Source organism: Dipodomys ordii, unplaced genomic scaffold (assembly GCF_000151885.1).
Source record: "Dipodomys ordii isolate 6190 unplaced genomic scaffold, Dord_2.0 Scaffold89, whole genome shotgun sequence".
Classification (NCBI taxonomy): Eukaryota; Metazoa; Chordata; class Mammalia; order Rodentia; family Heteromyidae; genus Dipodomys; species Dipodomys ordii.
In genome coordinates this window covers 1140774-1167788 of record NW_012267305.1, presented here as the reverse complement: position 1 = coordinate 1167788, position 27015 = coordinate 1140774, and the positions used below count along the sequence as shown (strand labels likewise).

Here is a 27015-nt window from a genome sequence, read left to right as displayed (position 1 = left end):
TGCTTTAGCCTCCAGAGATCTGGGATTACAGGTGTGTACCATCACACCTGGCTTTTGGCCTTTTTGAAAATGAGTCTTGCTACATTGTAGTTCCTTGGCTGTATCCAGAGTTGTACTACCATGGGGTCTCAGGTATTATCACTTTCAGTCCACATTCATGTGTTTGCATCCCGACTCTCAGGAGGGCTCAGCCTGGCCTGTCTGAATCCCTCCTCCCACCAGAGCTACCGTATATTTGTCATCTCAGCCAGTGGTCATGGGTAAAGGATGCATTGCAGTCCTGTGTGGCTAGCAGCTTCCTTCATCCATATACTGAAGTGAGACATGACAGCAGTGGCTATGATGGGGCTGCCACTTTGTGTGTGAAAGGTGTTCATTAGTACTTTCAAAGCGATGCTGTAGATGAGAACAAATAAAAGCCTCAAAGTAAATCGGTTAGTGAGTGGCAGCGCCGGGACTTGAAGCCCAGAGTTTCTGATGTTGCTTGTAGAGTTCTGCCTCCAATACACAGCACAGAGCACTGAGATATTGACCTCCTGGGGAGCTGGTAGCAGGCAGGAGTAATTGGTGTCCTTGTGATGAGTCACTGCTGTGCGGGCTGGCAAGCAGTACTTTTCCACCGCTGCTGCCGAGCATCTCTAGCCATCCGTCGTCATTGTCTGCTGAACACTTGTACTTCAGCTCATGTGCTGCCACTCTGCACACTGGGGGAGCTGTTGTTTAAGCAGTGGGATTTTTGGCTCAGTTATTTTCCACTAGTGTCTTTGAGGATACCCTGATGAAGAATAAGGGATGTTTAAACATTGTTAGGTGTGACTAAGCTTGGCTACCATCCCCTCCTGGCCTTCGGCCCATAGCAACAAGCTGCCATCTGCAGCAACCTGCCCAGACCACTAACTCCTCTTTTTTTTTTGGTCAATCGTGGCATTTGAACTCTGTCCCTCAGCTCTTCAGCTCAAAGTGAGCACTTTACCACTTGGGCTACAGCACCACTTCCGGTTTTCTGGTGGTTCATTGGAGATAAGAGTCTCACAGTTTTTCTTGCCTGCGCTGACTTTGAACCGTGATCCTCAGATCTCAGCCTCCTCAGTAGCTAGGATTACAGGTGTAAGCCACCGGTGCTAGGCACCATTGACTTTTTTTTTGCCAGTCATGGGGCCTGAAATCTGGGTCTGGGTGCTGTCCCTCAGCTCTTCAGCTCAAGGTTAGCATCGTACACTTGAGCCACAGCACCACTTCCAGCTTTTTTTCTGCTTATGTGGTGCTGAGGAATTGAACCCAGGGCCTCATGTATGCTAGGCAAATACTGTACCACTGAGCCACCTGCCCAGCCCCACCATTGACTCTTAAATATGTGGGAGTGCGGATATTGGTGAGCATGAGAAGACCCCATGGCAGTATCATTTAGCTCCTGCTAATCTGATCTGGGCCGTGGATGAGGAACCTCTGCTTTACTTTGGAATTGTTTGTTCTCCCCTGAGAACATATGAGTGAACCATATAAAAATGTCAGTGCTCCGTGCTGTGTATTGGAGGCAGAACTCTACAAGCAACATCAGAAACTCTGGGCTTCAAATCCTGGCTCTGCCATTCACTAACCAATTTACTTTGAGGCTTTTATTTGTTCTCATCTACACTATTGCTTTGAAAGTACTAATGAACACCTTTGCCCCCCCCCCATATTGGGGGAAAACAACCACATTTCCTTGTGAATTTGGGGAGGGGTAGGTTGGGGATAGGGCGCAGGATTTAGAATGCTCTACCGGCCATTTTCCCAGAGGTGTCTCCCTGCGTCTTTGCTGTGGAGTACATCGTGACTGTCATTCTATTGTCGTCAGCCCAGGTGATTCAGTCCCCATGGAAGCAAGCACAAGTGCGTTGCATGACTTTCAAATCACTTCATTTCCCAGTGAGTCACAAGTACTCCCCACCCCCACAGGGCAACAATCTGTTCTGAGGGTTTCACCTGCTTGCCAGTCTTCTGCAGAGAGAGGAAAGGCACACTCATCCCACTGCTCTATAGCTAAAGCCCTGGGACGCAGGCTGGGGGAGGTGGTGCTCATTTATTCTCACTGAGTATCTGTCATTTAGAGGGCCCTGGAGGACCCTGGGATGTAATATTCTCTCCTATCCACAATGAAGGCGCTCTCTCTTCTCTGTCTCTCCCTGTCTCTGTTTCTCTCTCTTTATACACACACACACACACACACACACACACATTTACAGAATGCGTTATGACTGCAGTTTTGCTGTAATGTTTCATCTGATCTGTCCATGAAAAACAAACCTCATCTCTTTCTTTTTTGGATTCCTCTGACTTTTGCATGCATATAAAATTCAGCAAAGCCCATTTGATCTATGTGCACGTGTGTGTACATGTATGTATGTGAACACGGAATGCTTGTGCCCTTGGCACAGTTTTCTGGATGCTACCTAGTCATTTGCCTTCTTAAGCCTGAGATTTTGAGAGATGAAGTGTGTTCCTCACTTTTTTCTTTAATAACTAGTTTCAAACCCTCACAATGCCTGGGTTCCAGAGGAAAGTGATGATTTTCTTTTGTGACATTGTGGTAGGAACGCTGCACACTCCCCATTCCAAGCAGTTACTAGTGTGTGTTGATACAATAAGCACCAGAAAGTGAAAGTATCCGCTTTGCAGGTCACTTGGTCACCCTTAAGCCACTGGCTGTGCTCTTGTTCCTTTCTTCCCAGCATTTCTAGCCCCCTGCATAGGGCCTGGGCCTGCCAAAGACCTGGGGTGCATGCGCTGAGCTGAATGGGTTGTACCTGGTGACTGAGGTCCCGTCACTTCTTTGACTTGCACTAGAAGGGACTATGCAAGTGACAATAGAAAGATCTCTGATTTCTGGACTCTTACATTTTAAGATGTTTAATTCTAATTTGATGAGTTGACAACTTCTTTCCTTATTATTTTTTTTGTTTGCTGCTTTGTAGTGCACAAGAAGAACAATAAATAATTCCCACACAAACAAAAAAATGATTTTGCATCTTCCTAAAAGCTCAATGACCATTTTACAGTCCTTGCTTTTGCTGATATATCAAGGGTTATGCATTCAGGTATTTTACAGACAACATGGCTTAGTTCGTTCCTGCTCCTGGAAGTGAGCACTCAAATGATCATGATCCTCTCCCATCCTAGTTTGTCTCCTCAAGTGCTGAGTGATCCCTGAGTAAGCTACTCCATAATCTACTGCAAATGAACCAAGGATTTGGACAGTGTAATGTCTTAAAACAAAATGGGTTCCATTATTCCAGTACCAAATCTGTATGGTTCTGAATCTTTCCTTGTGTGAATCTGGGCAAATAGTGTCTATCTCTTATGAAAGAAGGAACTCTAAGGAATTTGTCACCTGGCCATTTCTAAGCAATCATGAGCTATATTTATGAGCCAGTAGTGACAAGTATTTAGCAAAAGATAACACCAAGCTGTAGATAACAATATGCACAGTCATGCTGATAGTGTCAGTGTTACTGATTCCAATTCAAAGTTATCTTATGGGAGGCTGATATTGGTACACATGTGGAGAGACAGTATTAAACAGAGAGAAATTGCCACAGCCAGCTCAACCCTTATGTAATTCTCCTCCACACTCATATGCTTGGGACCATGCCAGAGATGCTCATTGCATGATTACTGTGCTAGTAAAAAACTGGAGGCACTGACAATGTACATCTATATTGGGATGATGGTGCGGTTATAGTTTAGGATAGCACAGTCTGTTAGCAAAAGTGAAGGATGTGGCATTTACTCTGCACTAGGCACTGTTGTCGCATTTAGTAATGTTTTTTGGGGGGTCCGGTCATGGGGCCTGAACTCTGGGCCTGGGCACTGTCCCTCAGCTCTTCAGCTCAAGGCTAGTGCTCTACCACTTGAGCCACAGAGCCACTTCCAGCTTTTTTCTTTTTGCTTATGTGGTGCTGGGGAATCGAACCCAGGGCCTCAGGCATGCAAGGCAAGCGCTCTACCACTGAGCCAACTTCCCAGCCCCTCATTTAGTACTTATAGTAACTTTCAAGGTAGTATCCGCTTTCTACATGAGCTGGTTGGCAAGATGGATATCCCCACAATTTGACTAGACTTGCTCAGCTAGTAAATGTACAACCAGGATTGGAATACACATACACACAATATGGATCCAGACTCTGTCATCTAAGAATGACCAAGGAAAGATGACAAAGATTTCTTGTGAGTGAGTGTGTGTGTATGTGTGTGTGTATGTGTTTGCATGTATGCATGTGTCAGTATTCAGACTTGAACTCAATACCTGGGTACTGTCTGTTAGCTTTTTTGCTCAAGGCTAGTGCTCTACCACTTGAGCTGCAGCTCTACTTCTGTCTTTTTGGTGGTTAATTGGAGATTAGAGTCTCTCAGATTTGTCTGCCGGGGCTAGCTTCATTTATTATCCTCAGATCTCAGCCTGCTGAGTAGATAGGATTACAGGCACAAGCTACCAGTGCCTGGTGGCAAAGATACCTTTTTAGGTGAAAGCAAACAAGTTTCTGAGTGGCTTGTGTATAATAAAATTTCAGCTTGGTTAATAAAAGAGATCTTAAAATACACATGTCTGGGTAGCATCTACAAAAAATATCAGGTTTTCTTGTTTCACTTCTGGATTTCTCAAATTATTCCCATGACATTGTTTAAACTCTGCTGATTTAAAAATGAAAGAAATTGAACTAACCTACCCTCTGATTAGAAATAGAGGTTGTTAGAGCACTGAAGTGGATGGAAAAATCAAAACCTATTTTCCACAACTGTACAGGCCACTTGTGTAGCCAGCAGACACAGGTAGCTGCCCATAAGGGACCACAAGGAGAGAAAAAATAAGAGGAGAACAAGTCAGGGTAGGAGGGGGTGAATGTCGGGGTCCCAGTAGAGTAAGCAGTCCAAGCCCATTCATACCAACCTTCTGAATCTAAATTAATAATTAAATGTAATAAAACTCTCACTTTCTCAGTTGCACTGGATAGCCATTTGCAACTAGTGGCTGCTACACTGGAATAAAAAAAAAACAACACTCCCTCTTATCAGTAAAGAGCTCTTGTGTTTGTGTCTGGGTCATTTCTCAGGTTACTATAAGGGAAATTGATTGAGCCACTTGTCAAAAATCTCCAAATAAGAAAATCACAGGCCTGAGTGGCTTCACCGATGAATTCTTCCAAGTATTTAAAGAAGAACTAACAAACACTCCTCACATGCTTCAAAAGAGTTAAGATGATAGAATATTTCCAAACTCATTCGATAAAGCTAGGATTACCCTGATACCCAAACCAGGCAAATTCACTAGTAGTAAAGAAAACCTCACATCACTATGCATTATGAGCATTGATGGAAAAATGATCAACAAAATGCCTACTAGAAAATCAAATTTAACAGTACAGTAAAATAGTCATCCACCATTCTTATTGGAATGAAAGGTTTAGTATAAAAAACTAAATCAGTGAAATATACCACATTAACAAGAAGAACAAGAAAAGAAACATCTGCATTTTAGTGTAGGAAAAACATTTCACACAACTCAAGACCCTTTCATAATAACAATCATTCAACCAACTAAGCACATAGTAAAGCATAGGAAAACCCACAGCCAATATCATCCTCAATTGTGTATGACTGAAAGCATTAGGTTAACAATAAAGGAGAATGTCTACTTTCACTACAGTTCACCATAGTACTCCAAGCCCTACCCAGAGTGGTTACTTCAGTGAAAGAAAATAGATCACTACAAACACAAACAAGAACAAAAGGAAGAAATAAAATGGCCTCTGTTGACAGAAAACATGATCTTGTATGTAGAAACCCCTAAAAAATTCCTCCTGCCACAAAACTGATTATAAGTTCGGCAAAGTTGTAGAATATAAGATCAACACATGAAATCCAATTCAATTTTTGTATATTATTATATACTATGAATTATATACTATGAATTCTCCAAAGGGAAAATTAAGAAAATAATTCAATTGTTTTCAGTGTTAGCACTACATACAATAAAAAATTAAATATGACTAAAACTAACAAAGAGGTAAAATATGTATATGTCAAAACCAAAAACGTTGCTGTAAGAAATTAAGAAGCTGCAGATAAATAGAAATGCACCCCATGTCCATGGGGCTGTTAAGGTATCAATCGTGCCTAAAGGCTCTGTCCCTGAGCATCTCTGCTGAAGACTAGCTTTCTACCACTTGAGCTACAGAGACACTTCTGGATTTTTCTGAATATTTTTTGGAAATAAGAGTCTCATGTACTTTCCTGCCAGGGCTAGCTTTGAACTGCAATCCTCAGATCTCAGCCTCCTCAGTAGCTATGATTACAGGCTTGAGCTACTTACACCTGGTTTTCTTAATTTTAAAACTTAGTACACATACTCACTACCTTACATATGTAACTATAACCCCTCTGTACATCACCTTCACAATAAAATTAGATTTAGAAAGCTTAGTACAGAGCTACAGTAAGCAAGGCAATGTGGCTGTGGCATACAGACAAATAACCAGTTGGTTTTTACAAAGATGGCATGAGCATTCAAAGAAGAAAGGTCAGTCTTTTCAATTAACGGTACAGGGATACTGGATATTCACAATTGAATGAAGTTGAACCCTTGATTTTATTAAATATATGAACTTAATTTAAAGTGATACAAATCTAAATATAAGCGCTAAAATTATAAGAGTCTTTGAAGAAAGCATAAGGGAACTTACTATGCTGTTGGATGTGACAATTCTTGGATATGACACAAAAACATAGACAACAAAAGAAAATTTACATAAATAGAACTACTGAAAAATTAAAAACTTTATTGCACTGAAGGGCACTATCAACCATATGGCAGTTTTGATAAATGAGTACATAACTAATTAACTAAAAGAATATATAACTACTGACCATAGATCCAGCAATTCCACATCTAAATCTATTCCCCAAGTAATTGAAAGCAGGGACTCAGACACAACCATGATTTAAATGACAATAGCCAAAAAGTGGAAACAACCCAAATGCAGAGAGAAACAAAATGGGGCGGGGGAGGAGCTGCACTATACAATTACTGAGACTTAAAAAGGAATAAGTACTTGCACGTGCTATGTGGATCTTGAAGATACAAGTCAGCAAGACACAAAAGAACATATATTGCATGTTTCTACTTACATGAAATACTCACAGTAAGTAAGTTCATAGAGATGGGAAGTAAGTGGCTGTTTCCAGGGAGTGAGGGAGGGAGGAATGAGGAATTCATTTTAATGGGGATGGAGTTGCATTTGGGGATGATGACAGAAGTAAATATTAGGTTATATATGTTTCATCGCAAAACATTTTAGGTATAACTTTCAAAACTAAAACACAAATCAGAACAGTATAGTCATCCCTACACTGAAGTTTAATTAGTAAGGACTTGCATAGAAGAAAGCTATAGACTAGATGTATGTCATTGACAAGACAAACCAAATTTTCAAAGAAGAAAAATTAGAAACCTACACAGGTCTTCCAGGGAGCGTGCCACTCCCACAAAGACAATGTAAGAAAGAGAAAAATTGAGGTCAATTTTACTGGTGAACAGAAATGCAAAGACTTAGAAAGAAAACATCAGAGAATAGAATACAGCAATGTCATAGTGATGACCAACTTGAGTCAAAACACAAAGTTGATCACTAGAAAAATACAAGTATGTAATATACCACTTTAGCAAAATACTTTGCTTAATAGATGCAGATTACATATTTAATACAATTGACTATATATTCATACTAAAATTTATGGCAAACCTTGAATTAAAGATGTTCTTGCCTTGATAATGGCTATATAATGAAGCTGCAGGTTGTATCATACTTGGAGAAGAAATACTGAACTATTTCACTTTGAGGTCAGGAAAAGGCAAATCTGCCATCATCATTTCTACTGAAACTGTTATGTAAGGCCCACACTGAGATGAGGAAAAGAATAGGAAAATCAAAGTTGCTCTTGACCACAAATTATCTCATTTCCTATATGGAAAATTCTAGCAAATCAACAAATAAATTACCAGAATTAATATGTTATTAGAATTAGTAAGTTGAGCATGTACATATTGAGGTATCTTTAAATGAAACAAAGTTTTTGCAAGGATTCTTTTTCAGATACTAAAGTAAATAGAAAGTATGCCATTTTGATTGATTAAAAACAGTTATGATCATAATTACAATATGTCTAGGATAGTCCTAGCAGACGAGCAGAATAGCTAAATAGCTATGTACATATGACCATAGAAAATGATGTTAATTGAAATGTATTCCAAGACATGGTAGCAAGAGGATTTTCTTTGTTGTTGTTTTTAATGTACTATGTGATTTCTTCTGTCTTTTATGATTTTTTCCTATGGTTTATCCCCTTTTGTCACTGTATTTGATTTTGGTACCCTGGGAATTGTATATTCATTTATTTAAATTAAAGAAGGGAAGGGGAACAAAAAATGGAGAGACAAACGACAAAGGGCAAAGCCATCTAACAGCAATACTCACATGACAATATGTTGGAAATGAACTGTACAACTTGGAGGAATTGGGGGGAGGGAAAGTGGGAGAAAAATGAGGGAGGGGTTACAAGTTGGACAAGAAATGTACTCACTACTTTACATACGTAACTAACTCCTCTGTACATCACCTTGACAATAAAATTACATAAATAAATAAAAACGACATAAAAACAGTTATGAAAATGTCAGTTCTCTTTAAATCAATTGATTTTCAGATTTAATGCATTACCAACAAAATTGCATTTTTGTTTCTTATGTGGAATTGTACATGGATGGTCTTGCTGTATATTAAGACCAAATTAAAGCCCAGCAATGAAGACAACATAGTTCTGATATGGGGAGAAAAATTGACTGGTAGAACAGATTAGGGTCCTAGCATTTTCAGTGGGGCAAGGACTACTGAGTATATTTATAAAAAAGAAATTAGATACCTACTTCACACAGACATCAAAGTCAAGCCCAGATAAATTAAAGACCAAATGTGAACAAAAAATCACAATGGTTTTTAAAGAGGGCATAGGCGAATATCTTCAGGGCTTCATGTTTAGGAAAGAATATCTTACAAGTAGTCAAAGCCCGGGAACAGCTAGCTGTTGGTAGCCAGTGTGAAAAGAGAGGAGGCCTGTTGTCTTGGCAACAAGAAGCCTAGTGTACATATTGCCAGTTACATATGACCAACGAACCTGTAGTCAAACACAGAGTTAAGGGAGCAGTTGAGAGTACTACCCACCCTCTGTGCCCCCTGCCCTGTCTCCACCTAGAGGTTATAAAATCTGTTTGGCAGTAGAAGAAGGTACTCATGTTTAATGCACTCATTTACATCATAAATACATACACACATCATCATCATCATCGTCATCACCACCACCACCACCACCACCACACCACCAAACAACAACAAGCAGAACCTTTGCATTTTGCTTCCTGAATGATTGAGGCTAGGTAAATTGAGTGGAACTCTAAGTTCCATCCTGAACCTGGGTCCTGGGCTCTATCAGACCAAGTCCAGAGAAAGCATTGAAAGTAATTTCAGAGGGAATATTCTCTACATATCTGCCACAAGCTCAGTTCGAGTCTACCTGGAGTGGGGTAGGACAATGGAGAAGCAACTTACAGCCTTCCTTCCCAGAGCCTCAGTTCCCCAACAGTCACACACAGCCCACCAAGCTATTGACACAAATAAACGTGACCCTCCACCTGACCCCCAGAGGCTATTGATAAGGAGTGACTGTCTTCTTTAGTTTTGTTCATACATGGAGAGTTGCTGAGTTCCAGCTTCTGCAGATCAACTTGGTAAATGGAGAAACTTTCTTCTCCAAGGCTGTAGAACATGGCAGAGAGGAAGGAGGAAAGGAAGGAGTTTGGTGATCACATAAAAACGTTTCAACCAAATAGCTTCCATTTCCCATAGAAGTCAAGGGCAGAGCAGAGTCCAAGAAAAATCACAAAACCCTCTTTAAAAAAAAATCAAGGAAAGTGATGTAGGGTTGGCAATATAATAGAGCACTTATATATTATATATAGCATGTGGAAGGCCCTAGATTTCATTCCCAGGACTGTAAAAATGAATGAATGAATGAATGGTTGGCATGGGGGGGTGGGAGCACAAGGAAAATGGAAAGTAGATGGTGAAAAGAATATACTGGTCAAGCAAGGCAGTTTGGGTTAGAAAGTGGAACTTAGTCATGAGCTGACTAGTTGAGAGAACAAAAATTTTGGAAGTTTTAGCTTACTTACTCTAAAGGTTCAGGAGAGGAGGGGCTTCCTCCAGATACTGTCGCCTCAGATGATCCTTCTCACATCAGAGCCTTCCACGCCAGGCCAGACGAGGAGTCTCAGAAACTGCCTGCCTTCAGTTTTTGTTCCAAATGAAGGCTCAGCATGGAGTCTGTGCTGTACATAGCGTCTCCCAGGTACAGCATGTGCTCAATCTAATTCCCTGGGGCTTCAAGTCTTGCTGACCAACCCACTCCCGACTCAGCAAAAGAGATCAGTGAAGGCCTTTAGTCTTGATGTCTTTGTGTGTGTGTGTGTGTGTGTGTGTGTGTGTGTGTGCACGCGCGTGTGCATGTGGGTGTGTACATGCACGCAGTAGTCCTGAAACTTGAACTCAGAGTCTTGGCACTGTCCCTGAGGTACTTTTCCTCAAAATAGAGCTCTACCAATTGATCCTCAGCTCTAGTTCTCCATTTTTTTTTCCTGGCTAATTGGAGATAAGAGTCTTATGGACTTTCTTGCCATGGATGGCTTTGAACTATGACCCTCAGTGTTTACCCTCTTGAGTAGCTATGATTTCAGGCTTGAACTACTGGTATGTGGCTTTTCCTTTTTGACTCAGGCCATTGTAGGATTGTTCTGTCATTTGTTTCCTCTTCCAGAAAGCTCCAATGATTCCTTCAGTGACTTTCAGCCAGATAAATGACAGCTTGGATGCTTCACTGCAAGTCTTCCTTTTGTTTTTTCAGCATTCCAGAAAGCTAGCTTGAGAAAGTGGCCATGAGCATATTCTCAGTCTCCAACTTGTACCCTGGGGTTCCGGCCTCAGGAAGACACAGAGGTACACAAGGAGCTCCTGTCTCTGTTGTTAATGTCCAAAGCTAATTCAATATAAGTAAGTTTTCTACCTGTATCAGGTCAAATGGCTAGGTGAATGTTTGACACATTGGGAGGTAGCTTTGAGATGGTCTGGCTTAGAAGGTAAGTTCCATGCTTATACAGACTTTGATTTGGTAGAATCCTGGGAAGGAACCTTTAATAGTTAAATCTCCAGGGAAAGCTGAGATCAAAGTTCTAAGAGTAAGCATATTTATAAGATGGTTAAAAACAGAAGGGGTGTGTGTTCAAGTATAGCCCAAATGAAAGCATAGAAGTGTACAAACATACCTCAAAATACCAGGGGTCAGAATGTCACTGCCATGTGTGTCAGGCCAATGGGTGTGTACTTGAGGTGATTTGTGAATATGTGCAGCCAATACGGGACTCTGGTGAGAGGCTGGAAGGAGCATGTTGTACCAACATGTGCCACAGGCAGAGCGGCGCGGTGAGAGACCAACTGTGAATCATCTCCTCAGAGTCTCCCTTAGAGAGGAATTCCCTGTACCAACCCATACTAAATTCTTATTTCTGATGCATTTAGGATCCTCTATGGATGAGGATCCTAAATCACAGGATTCTTAGATAAAATATGAAGTGTCCAGTTCAATTCAGGTTTTGGGAACAGAATAATTCTTACTGTAAGTATATCTAAATAGTGCACAGGACACGGTTACACTATGACTTCTCCAAATTCAAATGTAGCTGGGCATCCTGGATTTTCAGTTCTTTTATGAGGCAGGCATCCATCAGGTGACGGGCAGCAGGGAGGTAGCTATGGGAGGGCAATGGAGCCTTGCTTCACCGAACCGGATAGGGAACTGACAGGCATGGTCTGAGAGTTTATCACCACAACTGAGGCAGAATGGTGTTTACTGTGAGGATGGCAGCCAGATCCTATAAATTACAATAGGTGGATGAAGTCCCATCAGAACACCTCCTCGAAGCAGTCAGGGTACTAGGTGCTGACTGACAAGGCTAGATTCCTGACAGGCCCAGAGGCTAGGTGCAGGTGAGAGAAGAGAAGAGCTGTACTGATTTAAGAGGCGTCTTTAGAATTATTGCGCCAGAATTACCTGAGCCTCTTGGTAACTTGGAGGTTATGAGGTCCTTCCATAGACCTGCAAAGTTAGAATTCCTGAAAGGCACCTCTGGTGGCTCTTCCACGGACTAAATGTGAGAGTACACAACAGATATGATATGCCAAGAAGCTATGCAGCATTGTGGTTAAAGCATGAACTTTGTACCAGACTGCCCAAGTTAGATTTCTGCCTCTATTATTTATATATTTGTGACCTGAGGAAAGTGACAACATCTCTGGGCCACAGTTTCTTCACCTATATGGCAAGGATAATAATTGTGCCAATCTCCTTGGCCTGTTGACAGGGCTAAAGAAAGGCATATGAGCAAAGCAATCAAGACGTTGACCTTTAGAAGCACTTGTATGTCTGTGCTAGTAGGTATGAGGGCTAAGAAGCTTGCTTGAGAGAAAGAAGATCAGTTTGGACCATGTACCCACAAGTTACAGTAGGATGTATTATGGTGGGATGAGCTGGAACAGAACTTCAGAGCAAGTGGTAGAGGACTTGTTGTATCAGAGTTTTGTTTGTGTGTGTGTGTTTTTTTTTTTTTTTGGTCAGTCGTGGGGCTTGAACTCTGGGCTTGGGCACTGTCCTTGTACTCTTCAGCTTAAGGCGAGCGCTCTACCACTTGAGCCACAGCGCCACTTCTGGTTTTCTAGTGGTTTACTGGAGATAAGAGTCTCATGGACTTTTCTGCCTGGGCTGGCTTTGAACCATGATTCTCAGATCTCAGCCTCCTGAATAGCTAGGATTAAAAGTGTGAGCCACGAGTGCCCAGCTTGTATCAGAGGTTTTGAGAATAATTAATAAAGAGGACAATCTCCAAATGCACACGTGATCATGCTTGGTTTGAATGAAAAAGCTAAGGAAATGGATATTGTTCATTAAGCTCTAATTAGCAGGTAAATTACACAGGGTCAGGAGTGTCTGAGTGTTACTACTGTGTCTGTCCCTGGTGACCCTTTCATTTGAACCACCTATCCTGAAGTCTTCCTCAGGCACTGCGATCCTCCTAATTATTTTGGTGCACCTCTGATTGTACTGAAGGAAATGAATGTGCCTTGTATTCTTGAATGACTCAAGCATAGGCAGAAGATAAAGTGTCTGTAACCATGATGAATTCAGCCCTGAGGATTTGGAGAGGACATTCTTTCTGTTCATTTAACAACTGTAGATGGTATGTTTAAGTCACTAAAGTAAATGTGACCAGAACTAGTCTGATTATGAGAAAACCTAGCACCTATTTGAAACTGTTTTTCAGTTGGCTGGCTGTTGGATCCATGATTTGATTTCTGTCTAAATCCCTCTTTTGTTCCTTTGAGATCTCAGCCTCACCCCTGGAATCTTGGCCAGACTCTGGACCTGACAACAAAGGTCCCTTAGTTTAGGCCCTCCCCTGGCTGAGCTGATGCCCAGCTACCTGTGCCCAAGTTTATCTAGTCAGCTGTGGCTCTTGGGACTAACCTGTCTCAGCACCAATCATCTTCCATGCTTTCCTGATGACTGATGGCAAGAGAAGTGACTGCTCTTTCTTGTGAAGAAGACACAAACCCCATGCCAGGGAAGCATGTGGGTATGGAGGAGGGCAGTAAGTCACAAAAGAAGTCAAAACATGTGGTCCTTTCTCTGCCACATTCTTATTGGCCTGGGATTCTGGGGGTGGTCCCAGTACTGTACCTGCCAGGAATTAGGGACTAGAGGCAAGAGACCTTACTTAGGACCTGAGCCAGCTGGGTCTAGAGTGTCTCATCTCCCACAGAGTCTTCTCTTACAAGAAAGTGCAACAAGATGGAAAGCTTTTTAAAATCTGTTATTGTTGTTGTTGTTTTGTGTGTGTGTGTGTGTGTGTGTGTGTGTGTGTGTGTTTGTGTGTGTGTTGGTTACAAGGTCAAACTCAGGGCTTGGGCACTGTCTCTGAGTATTTTTTCCTCAAGGCTAGTACTCTACCAATTTGAGCCCCAGTGCCACTTCCAAGATAGAGTTTTGACAGAATTTTAGAAACATTCAGAATAATAGTCATAATATAATAGTAAATAATAATCATAGCTAGTGGTTGTGAGTGCTTCATCAGTGCGGGGTAGTGTTCTAAGTGTTTCTAGGCATGACTTCATTTTACCTTCCTTATCTGCATCTCCTCACTGCTAGGATGGGAGGGGTGGGCGTGGACAGACCCAGTGCCTTCCAGGCTCCAGTGTGCCTTTTCCACGAGGACATAGACCTCGCAAAGCTGGAAAGACGAATGGAGAATGTCTTGAATACATTCAAGCCAAAAGGCATCTTCCCTTTTTCTGGGCTTACATCAGAATCCCATTTTGTCATGTTTCTATATTGGGCTATCAACCACAGGTGTCACATGGCCATTGCAAATGGCTTAGCAGTTTCAGAGAAGCATTGGTCAGAGGGGACTGGAGTGCCTGAGGCCATCATCCATACCATGTAGAGGAGAGAGCGGCTTTCTGCAGCTCCATACCTGGGCCAGGGTTGCTTGGGGTTGAACGAGCATGTGAATGTTGCTAGTAGTTTTTCTTGCAATAGCAGATAAATGGATAAAAAATAGGTAGGCTAGCCACACAATGGAATATGATAAAGCCATAAAATGGCATGAAATACTGGCCCATGCTACTACATTGATGAACCTCAAAGCATTATGCTAAGAGAAAGAAGTCCAACATAAAAGAGTACATATTGTATAAGTCTTTTATTTATGAAATAGCCAAGTACACAAGCCCATGGAAACATGACCATTAGTGACATCTACGAGCTGGGGGTCTCCAGTGTGAGGTGACTGGGGGTTGTACAGTAATTGCTAATGAGGTTTCTTTTGAGATGATGGAATTCTAAAATTAAAGAGTGATGATGGTTGCACAACTTTTTCCACATACAGAAAGTGCCTGAATTGTACACCAAAGTGAAAAAATCCTAGCATTGTAGTGCGTGCTGGTAATCCAAACACTGAGGAGGCAGAAGCAGTGGGATCTCAAATGTGGGACCACACCTGAATCTTGTCATGAGAAACAAAACACAAGAAAGATCACAAAATATTTTAAAACTTTAGGGACTAAAAAATAAATAAATAAAGCCAAGTCCGGGCTGGGAAGGTGGCTCAGTGGTAGAGTGCTTGTCTTGCATGCATGAGGCCCTGAGTTCGATTCCTCAGTACCACATAAGCAAAAAGCCGGAAGAGGTGCTGTGGCTCAGGTGGTAGAGCGCTAGCCTTGAGCTGAAGAACTGAGGGACAGCGCTCAGGCCCAGAGTTCAGGCCCCACAACCAGACCCCCCGCAAAAAAAAGCCAAGTGCAATCAATATACAGAGTTAGCTTGGGGTGATAGCTTGATCCTATAATCTCAGTACTTGGAAAGCTGAGCCAAAATTACCTCAGGTTTGCCAGTCTGGGTTGCTTATTGAGAACCAGTCTAAAGATAGAAACAATGCTGTGAGTGGGCTGGGAAGGTGGCTCAGTGGTAGAGCGCTTGCCTTGCATGCATGAGGCCCTGGGTTCAATTCCTCAGCACCACATAAGCAAAAAGAAAAAAGCCGGAAGTGGCGCTGTGGCTCAAGTGGTAGAGCGCTAGCCTTGAGCTGAAGAGCTGAGGGACAGTGCCCAGGCCCAGAGTTTAGGCCCCACGACCGGACCCAAAAAAAAGAAACAATGCTGTGAAATCAGAATTTGTTTTCTAATTGAGTTTTCTGTACATGTCCTAAGTGGCCAAATAAAAATCAAGATAAAAAATAAATAAAAAGAATATAAAAATAAATACAAAAGAAACACATTGTGAATATTATGTCTTGGGAATTACATCTCAATAAAAATAAACAAGTGAAAAGGAGAAAGAAGGGCTAAGGGTATAAGTGAGTAGTAGAATGTTTGCCTAGCATGTGCAAAGCCTAGGTGTTGGATTCCTATCCTCAAACACAAATCATCAGAAAAAACAAAGAAAGAACAGTGTCGACCTCATCTAGTCCCAGAGCAAAACGGTAGCAAAATCAGAGTAAAATAGAGCCATAGTGTTACATCACCTTGGTCAAATTCTTTCATGTGCTTAATGGAACTATTGGAAAAATATATTACAATCAACATTAGAAATTACAAAATGGTTATTTTTTTAAGTCCATTCAGTGAGACCAACACAGGTGGCTCACGCCTGTAATCCTAGCTACTCAGGAGGCTGAGATGTGACGACTGTGGTTCAAAGCCAGCCTGGGCAGGAAAGTCCATGAGACTCTTATCTCCAATAAACCACCAGAAAACCTGAAGTGGTGTTGTGGCTCAAGTGGTAGGGTGCTTGCCTTGGGAGGAGCTCAGAGACAGTACCCAGGCCCATAGTTTAAGCTCCATGACCGACAAAAACAAAACAAAACAAAAAACAAAAGTCCATTAGGTCAAACAGGCAAGGTATTATTATCTTGCTTGAGAGTTAAATAATCTTCCACTAGTGCCACCAGAAGGGAAGATGAGGGCTTGGTTGCAGCAGATGGAAAGCTCTGTATTCCTGAGTAGAAATGAGCAGAAAGCATATTCTGTGTCTCGGAAGTTCTCAAATCTCATGTCCACCAATTTGTTATGAGGACTTCTAGCAAGCTTTTAGTTACAGAGTTTATTGGCAAATCCTTGCAACTTACAACCATCCACTCCACACTGTATCAAATAAAGGGCTCCCCTTCTACAATGTTTCCAGAGCAACTGAATTTATTGCACACAAGTGTTCCATTCACACAAACAGGTCCTGATTCTTTCCCTCATAGAATGGATTTAATATCCATTTGCTTTCTTTGAACTGGCGCAATGTCCTGAATATTTATAAGGACTAGTTCATAAAAATAACACACTTAATCCAACAACATATAGATTTGGTTTCCCTTTAGATGATTAAAATATTTGCCTCTTGATAGTGAGAAATGAGCCTGTGGTCAGTGGCGTCCAAAACTGGGTGAGGGTCGGGACTCAGCACTCTGTCCTGCCTGTTCCTCAGTTCCATGGAAATGAGTTTCCACCCATGTTAGGGATACTTCTGGACAATGACAGAATAACAACGCTCTGAAAAATATGTTTCCTTATAAATATTGAGGAAGTGGACATCAGCTCCTCCACTTGCTCATTTTTATTTTTGAAAATGTATTTTTAAAATTCTTTTTCAGTAACTGTGTAAAGATGTTTCAGTTCACCCTGTCAGCGTGTGAGTGTGGTGCATCTTGATCATTGTTCACCATCTCTCCCAACCCCACCCATCTCCTCAAATTCCTTGGCTTCCTTTCCACATATAGACACTCCGTATCAGAAAAGAACCCATCCACGACATGTTGTCGTCCCATTTTATTTAGTTTAGTTGAATGCCAAACCAGTCTTTCCCACCAGTGAAAGGATTGTAAACCTTGGGTCGTCTATGTGGGCAGCCTGACAGATCGGAGCCCAGATTGCACGGGTGGCTGGGCTGTAGGCACACTGTAGGACATCTGCAGGGAGACCTGGGCTGAGTGTAATTAGGAGACCACGCGCCGCCCGCCCGCTCTGCAGCAGCAATAGGAACAGCTGCAGGCGCGAGTTTGCCATTGGCGTCCCATTCCTGGGATCCGTAGTGAGTTGGGGGCTTCATTTTCAAACAGAACAACACCTTTCCCCATCGAGCTTCTTAGCGACACAAAGTGTGTGTCATTTCGGTTTTCAGTAGTGTTTATTTATTTATTTTCCGTTCAGGTTCTTTGAATTTGAAACTCCGTCTCAGATCTCCTCCTCCTCCCCTATCCCCCGCCCCCCCCCCGCCCTTTGACCACCCATAGGCACCCGCCGTGGGTAGGGGGGCTGCTGTGTCCAGACGGTGGCGCTCCGGGCCAGGGCAAGCCCTCTCCCTACTGTCACTGGGGTGATCCCAGATTGAAAGTGTCCGCTTGGGGTTTCCCGGGAAGGCTTCTCGACGTGAGCAGTCACCTTCTAGTAGGTTCCAGAATTTCTGTCCTCTCCGGCAAGTTGCTAAAGGAGCCCAAGTCCACATCACGCCCGTTTTAAGTTTGCCTAATAATTTCGACTTTCCACGCCTGGGGCGCCGGGACGTGTTGGGCGCCCGGCAGGAAAGTCAGTCTTCTGGAGCGCGAGATTCGTGGTGCGTGGGGCGGCACTATCGCGAAGGAGTGTCCCTGATGCCCGTGGCCAGGCTTGTCACGAGAGGGTCGGGAGGAGCTGCTCCGACAGAGCCTGGGGGTGCCGGCCCCAGCCGGTTCTCTGGGCTAAAGCAGAGCCTGTCGCTTCCCGGCCGAACACCCATCCCTCATTGTAAGAAGCAGCCGAGATGCTCCGAGCCGGTGGGGGAAGGTTGGGTCGCTCGTTCTGGTTCCTCCCTCTCCCCCACCCCAGCCAAGAGCCACAACCCAAGTAGAAAGGTTTCGTGTTCATTTAATTTTTCTCAAAGCCGACCCGAAATTCCTACTGTGCTGGTGATCTCAGCTGGGAAGATTTGCGATTCCCCTGCAGCCGCCCCAAAGCTGGGGTCCAAGCTACCACCAGCTGCTTCTTCCCTCCCCTACAGTGCAGACGCTGTCCGTATGTCCACAAACATACACGACATATTTCTTCCTAGAGAAGGAAAGATCAGGACAGGATTGAGTTACTCGATTTATAGAGGGAGATCTGGGGCTGCTGTGCTGTGTTTGCCTCCTGCGCTGGGGAAACTATGCAATAGGCAACAGAGTGCAGCGAGGGATAAATCTCTTTAGACGGTAGGAGGAAGAATCAATGGGACACCAACTGGGCTGCTTCCCATACCTTGTTGGAGTGGGCATTAGTGCCCTCAAAGTATCTTGTGACCCCTACTCTGAAAGTTACTTGTCTGCGAACTGTTTGTGTTGGAGGGAGAACTTGCTATAAAAAGGGTTTTGGGGAGGGAGAGGGAGACTCGGAGCGAGTTGGTACCTGGGAGATGGGGGGGGCGGGTAGAGGAGACGGAAAGCACAAAGAAGGCATTCGGAAGCAAGACGACACCTTGCTGGGGATTTGTCCACGAAGAGTGATGAGTACGGTGGGGAAGGTCGAGGAGCTCTGATTCGTCGGGGGGAGGGGCCACGGGAGGGGCTCCCCAACTCTAGAGGCTTTAAAAGCTCTACGGAGAGGGGTGTGTGCACGCTGTCATTTCCCCTCACAGTCTCTGAGAGGAAGACACGCTTTCCCGGAGCTCCCGGTGACAGCGCAGGTGGTCGCTGTCGGACCCCGCTGCTGATCGGCTACTTTTGGGAGAGATCTTGAGGGTCCCTAGGAAAGATATGGGGCCTACCCTAAGGCCTCCAGCTTCAAAGAACTGCGTTGGCTGTAATGGGTCGCAGCCCGATTACCCACCGGCCCTGGTCACCTTCATGTTCTGCGCGATGGTTATCACCATCGTCGTAGACCTGATCGGCAACTCCATGGTTATTCTGGCTGTGACCAAGAACAAGAAGCTGCGAAACTCTGGTAAGCGCCCCCCGCCTCCTCCCCCCCGCGCCCCCGTTCTCTTCTCCTTACTCCATTCGCGCCGTAACTTGCAATTCCTAGGGCATTCGTTAAGGAGTCGGGAATTAAACGATCTGGCTCTCAAATTCCCGTAAGCCTGGGCTGGGGAGAGGGAAGGGGACGGAGGCTATAGGGTGTCGAGGATCCTAGGAACTTAGACCTTGCGGAGACTGAAGGGAGCTCCGACCATGAGCTTTGAGCATCTAAATCCAAAGCTCCGGTTTCCCCGCCAAGCCTTGTGCCGTCGGGAAACTGATCGGAGACGATCAGCCCCTGAGCACTGTAGCAGCGCTCGGGGACAGCCGGCCGAACTGCACGTCGGAGGGCAGCCGCCACAAGGAAACCTCGGCTCGGATCGGGGTGCACGGAGCTGTGCGGTGCAGCTTTGGAAAAGTTCAGTTCGCGCAGGTCGCCGTGGCGCTGAGGTGTCGAGAGGCTCCGCGCAGGTGAAGCGCAGAACCCCGAGCCCAAGGATCAAGCTCGAAAGTGGGAGCCCGCGGGAGCTGAGCTCTGTCCGCTCGTCCTGGGTGTGCAGCAGAGAGGCTAGCGGGCTTCACCCGCGGCGGCAGCGAAGGCGGCGGTAGGAGAGACCGTGAGGTCCGTAAGCGAGGTTTGGAGTGGGGCGGGGGGCGCAGGCTGCAGGGGCGGATCGGTTGGCGAGCTCGGCGCTGCTGGGAGGGGACAGGTCACCGGGAAACGCAATCGGGGGGGTTTGGGATCGGCAGCGGGGCGGCGAGCGGGCTCGGATGCAGCCGCGAAAGACAGAGACAGCGAAGTTGTTGGGCTCGACACGCCCCTGGCCGCCCGGCTGTGCAGAAGGGATGGGCGGGGCGCGCGTGCAGCCCCGGAGCACGGGGGAGGAGGCTGCGCGCGGACACCTGGGCTAGGGGCTAGGAATGTAGGTAGGAGAAAGACAATCCTCCAATTCTGTTTGGGTAAGGGGCGGGGCTGGGGGGTAGCCTAGGGGCAGAACTCGCGGGATGGGACTGGAGAAGGGACAAGGGTGACGCCCTGAGTCTATCTTGCCAATGTCTCTGCCCACTTCGAGGTTAAGGCTCAAGGATCTAAGAGGTTTGAGGACCCCCGCCCCCCCCCGCCCTCTCTCTCAACATTCTCTTTCCAACTCTGCTACCCGTGTCAGATTTCTGCTGGTTCTCAACCGACAAGATGCTCCATCCTTGGAGTGCCTACACTCAGCCCAAGTGATACCGAGGTGCACATCCCAGGAGGCCACCGAAGACACCCTTTTTCTATACGCTCCTCCTCTCGCCTCTTCTTTCTTCTCTTTTCCTTCTGTAATTCTAATAAAAGTACTTATAGCTATTATGGTTTTGTTAAGATTCCCATTTCCCCACGACCCGAAATCATTACTTTGAGGGAAGCCCCTAAAAGCTGGCAGGAGACATACGTTGGCCCTTTCAAATGCCCTCGTTTTCTTCTCGTCCAGGATAGACTGCCTATTAGCAGCGAGGTGTTTCCTAAGATAGAGGGCTGGGTACCAGCACTTGGCCTCTACCTCCTCTGTGTTGTGGAAAGTTTTACAGAAAAAGTTCCTTCTAGTGTCTTACACAACAAAAGTGGGGGAATTGCCACCATCTCTCGTTTACCCCACAGGCTGCAGGAATGCTTCATGTTAGGGGACCCCTGCAGAACACCAAGGGGCTACTGCCAGCCTCTGCCCATTAACTGACCAGATTTCAAAGATTGGCACTTGTGCTAATTTTGGTCAAGATTTTCCTTGGTTCCCTCATCACTGTTTCTTGATCCTCAGAGTAAATTTTGCAAGGCTTTCCCATTCCTCTCGAATTCAGAAATGGTAAGTATTGGCCTGGACTCAGTCTCAGATTACAGTCTGATCCCTTTGGACAAAGGTGGGAAGAAAACAGCCTCTAAAATCCTCTCATGATGCTTTCTTAGAACAGGATTTTGTGATAAATGCTAGGAAAATAAAGCGACAAGGCTAATTTGTTTACTTTTTTTTTTTTTGTAGGTTGAGACTTCCTGACATTCCTCTGCATCTCTGCGTGTCCTTCACCACTCAGCTACTTCCTGGATCTAGCTCACCTCTACCTGCTTTTCCTCCTCCTGCCCTGCCCCCCTATGGGGCAGGAAGCTTGCATCTTGTTTCTCTCTAAAATGCTGTTAGGTGACTCTGCCTCCATGTATCCTTTTGTGCTCACTCTCACTGACTTATGTTTCCTTCTCTCCTGCAGCAAAAGTGGAAAAAGGAGAGGTCTCCCTAACCTGCTTGCACAGTCCTACCACGGGCGACTTGGTTCCTTTCCACCTTAAATTCCTATGTTTCCACACTTCAACCACGTATTCCCCTCTGAATTTTCCCCTTCTTCCCCACCCCATGTGTTTTCCAGGCAACATCTTTGTGGTTAGTCTCTCCATGGCTGATGCGCTGGTAGCCATCTATCCGTACCCTCTGATGCTGTACACCATGTCGGTTGGGGGCTGGAATCTGAGCCAGCTCCAGTGCCAAATGGTTGGTTTCGTCACAGGGCTCAGTGTGGTTGGTTCCATCTTCAACATCATGGCCATCGCCATCAACCGGTACTGCTACATTTGCCACAGCCTGCAGTATGAGCGGATCTTCAGCGTGCGCAACACCTGTGTCTACCTGGTGGTCACCTGGGTCATGACGGTCCTGGCTGTGCTGCCCAACATGTACATTGGCACCATCGAATATGATCCTCACACCTACACCTGCATCTTCAACTATCTGAGCAACCCTGTGTTCACCGTGACCATTGTCTGCATCCACTTTGTCCTCCCTCTCATCATAGTCGGCTTCTGCTACATGAGGATCTGGACCAAAGTCTTGGCAGCTCGAGACTCAGCTGCACAGAATCCCGATAACCAGTTTGCAGAGGTTCGCAATTTTCTAACCATGTTTGTGATCTTTCTCCTTTTCGCAGTATGCTGGTGCCCTATCAATGTGCTTATGGTGTTCGTGGCTGTAAGTCCAAAGGAGATGGCAAGCAAGATTCCCCACTGGCTTTATCTTGCAGCCTACCTCATAGCCTACCTCAACAGCTGCCTCAATGCTGTCATCTATGGGCTCCTTAATGAGAATTTCCGGCGAGAGTACTGGACCATCTTCCATGCTATTCGCCATCCTATCCTGTTCTTCTCTGGCCTCATCGCTGATATCCGGGAGATGCAGGAAGCTCGTGCCCTCACCCGTGCCCGTGTCCGTGCCCGAGATCAAGCCCGGGAACAAACCCGGGAACAAGCTCGGGAACAAGACCCTGCTCGCGCTCGTCCTGTTACACAGGGAACCCCGAGAAGTGTTCGAAATGTTCCATTGCCTGGAGATGCTGCAGCTGGCCACCCCGATCGTGCTTCTGGCCACCCCAAGATCCATACCAGGTCCACCTCGGCCTATCGCAAACCTGCCTCTACCCATCACAAACCTGTCTCTAGCCACTCCAAAGCTGCCTCTGGCCACGCCAAATCAGTCTCTGGCCATTCCAAGTCTGTCTCTGGCTACCCCAAGTCTGCCACTGTCTACCCTAAGCCGGCCTCGGTTCACTTCAAGTCTGAGTCTGTCCACTTCAAGCCAGCTTCTGTCCATTTCAAGGGTGACTCTGTCCACTTCAAGGCTGACTCTTACCATTTCAAGCCTATTTCCAAGCCTGCCACTAATCACCATGTGTCTGCTAGCAGCAGCTCCACTTGCAGCCCCACCCCCCACCACCCTACACACACCACCGAACATGTCAAGGCTGCTGCCAGCCATGTTGAGTCCACCAGCACTGACTATTTCGAGCCTGCCACCAGCTGCCACTCCATGCCCACTGTTGCTGTGGATCCTGACCTCCCTAAGCCCCAGTGCCCCATGATCATCCCCACTGAGCCCCCCGAGTCTCACATCACTGACCTTGAGCCTGCCTCCAGCCCTACCACCGTGTCCCAAGAGCCTGTTGTCCTTCAACAGGAACCTGCGGCTGCTGTAGAGCTCCCCCACACTCTTGCCACGGCTGCTGGCACCAATGATCACCCTGCGGTTGTGGTTATTGATGTGGAGGAGGATTCTGATGAGATTGCAGTGTAAAAACATGTTCTTGTGCGTGGATGGGTGGTGGTCCACTTTCTAGGTTGTCACACATTTGCAATCCTAAATGAGATGCTTTTACAGCACCTGCACACAGACAGACACATGCAAACACGGACCCATAGATCGATCACGGTGTAAGCTACATCTACCATCTGGGTATACTCCTTATGAAGTCTCCTTCTTCCAAAAGGTATTGTATATGCCCTTGCTCTCTCGAAAATGGCATGTTCCTCAGGTGTACTATCTGTTGTTCTAAGCCTCCCTTTCACTGGGTGGTCACTAAAAAGGATTTCTCTCCACTCTCTGCCCTTCCCCCACTCCTTTTTTCCTCTGCTTTGTTCCAGCTTTCTTCTCCCATTCCAGGGAGGAATTGCATGCGCCATGGCAAAGGTGTATGTAGGTGACCACTTGTGCAAGTGACTGTGGCTGCACAGCTTTACCCATTAAATGCTAACTCTATATTGTAATTTTATTGGCAGTCAGAAAAGCAGTTATGATAAAGTGCAAGCACCTGGAAGGTTCCCTTGTAAACTTCAGGCACAAAAAATATGATCTATATCTGAAGAATACAATTTGATAAACCCTTAGCAGAATATTTTATGCCAGTCAGATCAAGTGACAGATGAGAAGATATGGTCACACCAACTTATTATTTCTATTTTGTGAACATTCAGACATTGGTGCTGATTTTTCTAGATTTGGTAGCAAAAGGATGACATGTTTTTACTGTATAAGATTACTTAGTGACCTTTTTTAAGTGCATCTCAGGATTTTCTTTCACTTAGTTCCACCAAAATAAGCCCGTTAATGAACTAATTTCTTTCTTTCTTTCTTTTTTTCTTTTTTCTTTTGGTTGGTCTTGGCCTGAACTCTGGGCCTGGGTAGCGCTCTACCACTTGAGCCTCAATGCCACTTCCGTTTTTTCCTGTTATATGGTGCTGAGGAATCGAACCCAGGGCCTCATGCATGTAAGCCAAGCACTCTACCACTGAGCCACCTTCCCAGCCCCTAAACTAATTTCTTGTAAAATTCAAACATATGGTTTCTAGAATCAATTACATTCAAACATGGTTTCTAGAATCATGACAGTTGTTTTCAATATTATAATTCATTACTACTCTGTACCTTAGATTAAAAAAAACCCATCCTAATGTTTTTACTCAGTCATTTTTTACACTTTCCTTTTTCATTAATGAGGGAATGGGAGATGATAATTACTGGTACCCTGAAGCAAATAGTTCATATCATGGGGATTAGAAATGAGTTTTCCTCCAAAAGCCTGTGGGCTTTCCTGGAGGCGAGGGCTTGAGGACGAAGAGACACCAGCACTAGACAATCCACCACACTTGGCAAAGGTAGTTTTATGTATTGCCATATCTGACAAGCCAGGGAATGGCTTTCCTCTGTAATTCAAGAACAAAAATCTGCTGCTTAAACAACATTTAATGGTTAATTCCAATGGACATTTTAAGCAAAGCTTACTGTATATAAGCCTGTAATGATAAATGGAAATGTATTCTACTGCCTTAATTCTATTCTGTATTTGTGTAGCAATGAAATAAAAGTGGTTTTGTGGCTTTTGTGTATAATTTCTTCCTTTTGTTTATTGTGGGATGGGAATGGAATGAGGGGAGGTGGAAAAACATTGGGCTTCTGGAGTCAGAAGACTTGGGTGCAAGTTCTGTCTCTGCCAAAGGCTGGCCATATTACAGGTCAGTGACAGGACCCCTGTCCCTTCTATTGCTTTCATAGCATAGCACAGTCCCTGGAGGTAACTGGGCATTTCTTGCTGAGGTGGTGGGTGGACTGAGGCATAGGAATGGGAGGTGTGTGGCAGGACCTAGCACTGAAAAAGGTGCCTGAACTCAGGAACACAGCCTCAATGTGTAATGTGAAGAAACTGCCCCAAATTTTTTTAAAAAATTGAAGTAGAGTCAAAATAATATAGGATAGGGCATCAGGAAAAAAGTTGTACATGCTCAATATGTGCATGCATACACAGAAACTCACAACTACATATATGGGCTTGCTCTGTCTAGTCTCCAAAGCCTGTATGTTTGAGTGGGATCATCTTTCAATGCTGGGTTACAGATGTCCTGCCCCACTAGTGGGAATGCTGGACTTGGGGGCACTGGCTCACCCTTCCTTGTGAACACTGCCAGATGTTCCTGAAGTCCCAGAAAGAACTGCTTACAAATCGGCCAGTGGCAGCCCTCCCACACATTCTTCTTCTCCACTCCTACCCACTGAATGGTTCTGGGAGAGGGTCAGTGTTCACATCAGGGATGCCGTGTGCCCATGTTTCCTAAGGCCATTCTGCACAGGCTTCATGGAGGAAGGGATCTGAAAGAAGACGGGACCGGCAAGAAAACTCTCCACCTTCATTCAGACAGGAAAACTCCATCTTCATTAAGATGGAGCTCGGCCCTTGACCCCAGTCCAGTCTCTTGGTGGCAGCTGCTTCAGCTGTTTGTCCTGTAAGCTACAGTCACCAAAAAACTCACCTGGCTGGTAGGTCAGTGGCCAAACGTCCCTGGATGGGATGAAGCCGTAAATGGGTTCGGGTTTTCTACACTTACCATCACGCACTCAAACACAGATTTACAAAATGTACAGAACACAATCAAGGGGAAAAAAATCTCTAGCTAGTGACGTAACTGAAGAAAATCCAAGAGGAAGAGAAAAGCTTGAAAAAAATGTGGAAGGAGGGCAACATCTCTTACTGATAGGAGAATAAAAAGAATTCCATCATTCTCTTCAGAAAGTGCGCAAACAAGAGGAGATGACAGTGAACCACTTAGAGTATTGAAAAACAACTTGCCAGGCTGGTGTTCTATGTCTGGTGAAATAATCCTTTAAATGTGAAGAAATAGAAGCATTCACAGGCAAACAAAATTGAGGGAACTTGTCACTAGCAGAGCTATTCTGCAAGAAATATTGAAAGAAAAATCTTCACAGAAAAGCAAAATGACATAGGCCAGAAGCTTGTTTCTATATTTAAATGAAGAACATTAGAGAATAAGTGAAAGTAACATAAATCCTGCATTTTTTTCAGTTAATCTAACAGTTAACAGTTGGTCACAAGAATAAACTCCAGGGAAATGACAAAAAATTTAAGGATGTGTAATTGATATTTGAGAGAGGAGAGAAAAGAAAGCCAGAAAATGCTCAATAAAATCTGGAGAAGGCTGAGAAATGGTACAATAAAAACTAGAAACAAAAAACAAAGTATTGAATAGAATATGGTTACAAACGTAATAATAATCAACATGAACA

At 44.7% G+C, this 27015-nt stretch overlaps 1 protein-coding gene across 1 annotated transcript; it reads left to right on the top strand.

The window, feature by feature from the left end:
• Nucleotides 1-19447: 19447 nt before the first annotated feature.
• Nucleotides 19448-23736, top strand: Gpr50 (G protein-coupled receptor 50). The gene is made up of 2 exons (XM_013025921.1): nt 19448-19634; nt 22043-23736. The coding sequence occupies exons 1-2, from the start codon at nt 19448-19450 to the stop codon at nt 23734-23736; spliced, it is 1881 nt and encodes a 626-aa protein (XP_012881375.1).
• The last annotated feature ends 3279 nt before the right edge of the window (nt 23737-27015 follow it).

Bases quoted from the DNA above. Each gene is read 5' to 3' on its own strand.
- Gpr50 (XM_013025921.1), top strand. From the start codon at position 19,448: ATGGGGCCTACCCTAAGGCCTCCAGCTTCAAAGAACTGCGTTGGCTGT. The intron at 19,635-22,042 runs GTAAGCGCCCCC...TGTGTTTTCCAG, and splicing joins CAAGAAGCTGCGAAACTCTG to GCAACATCTTTGTGGTTAGT.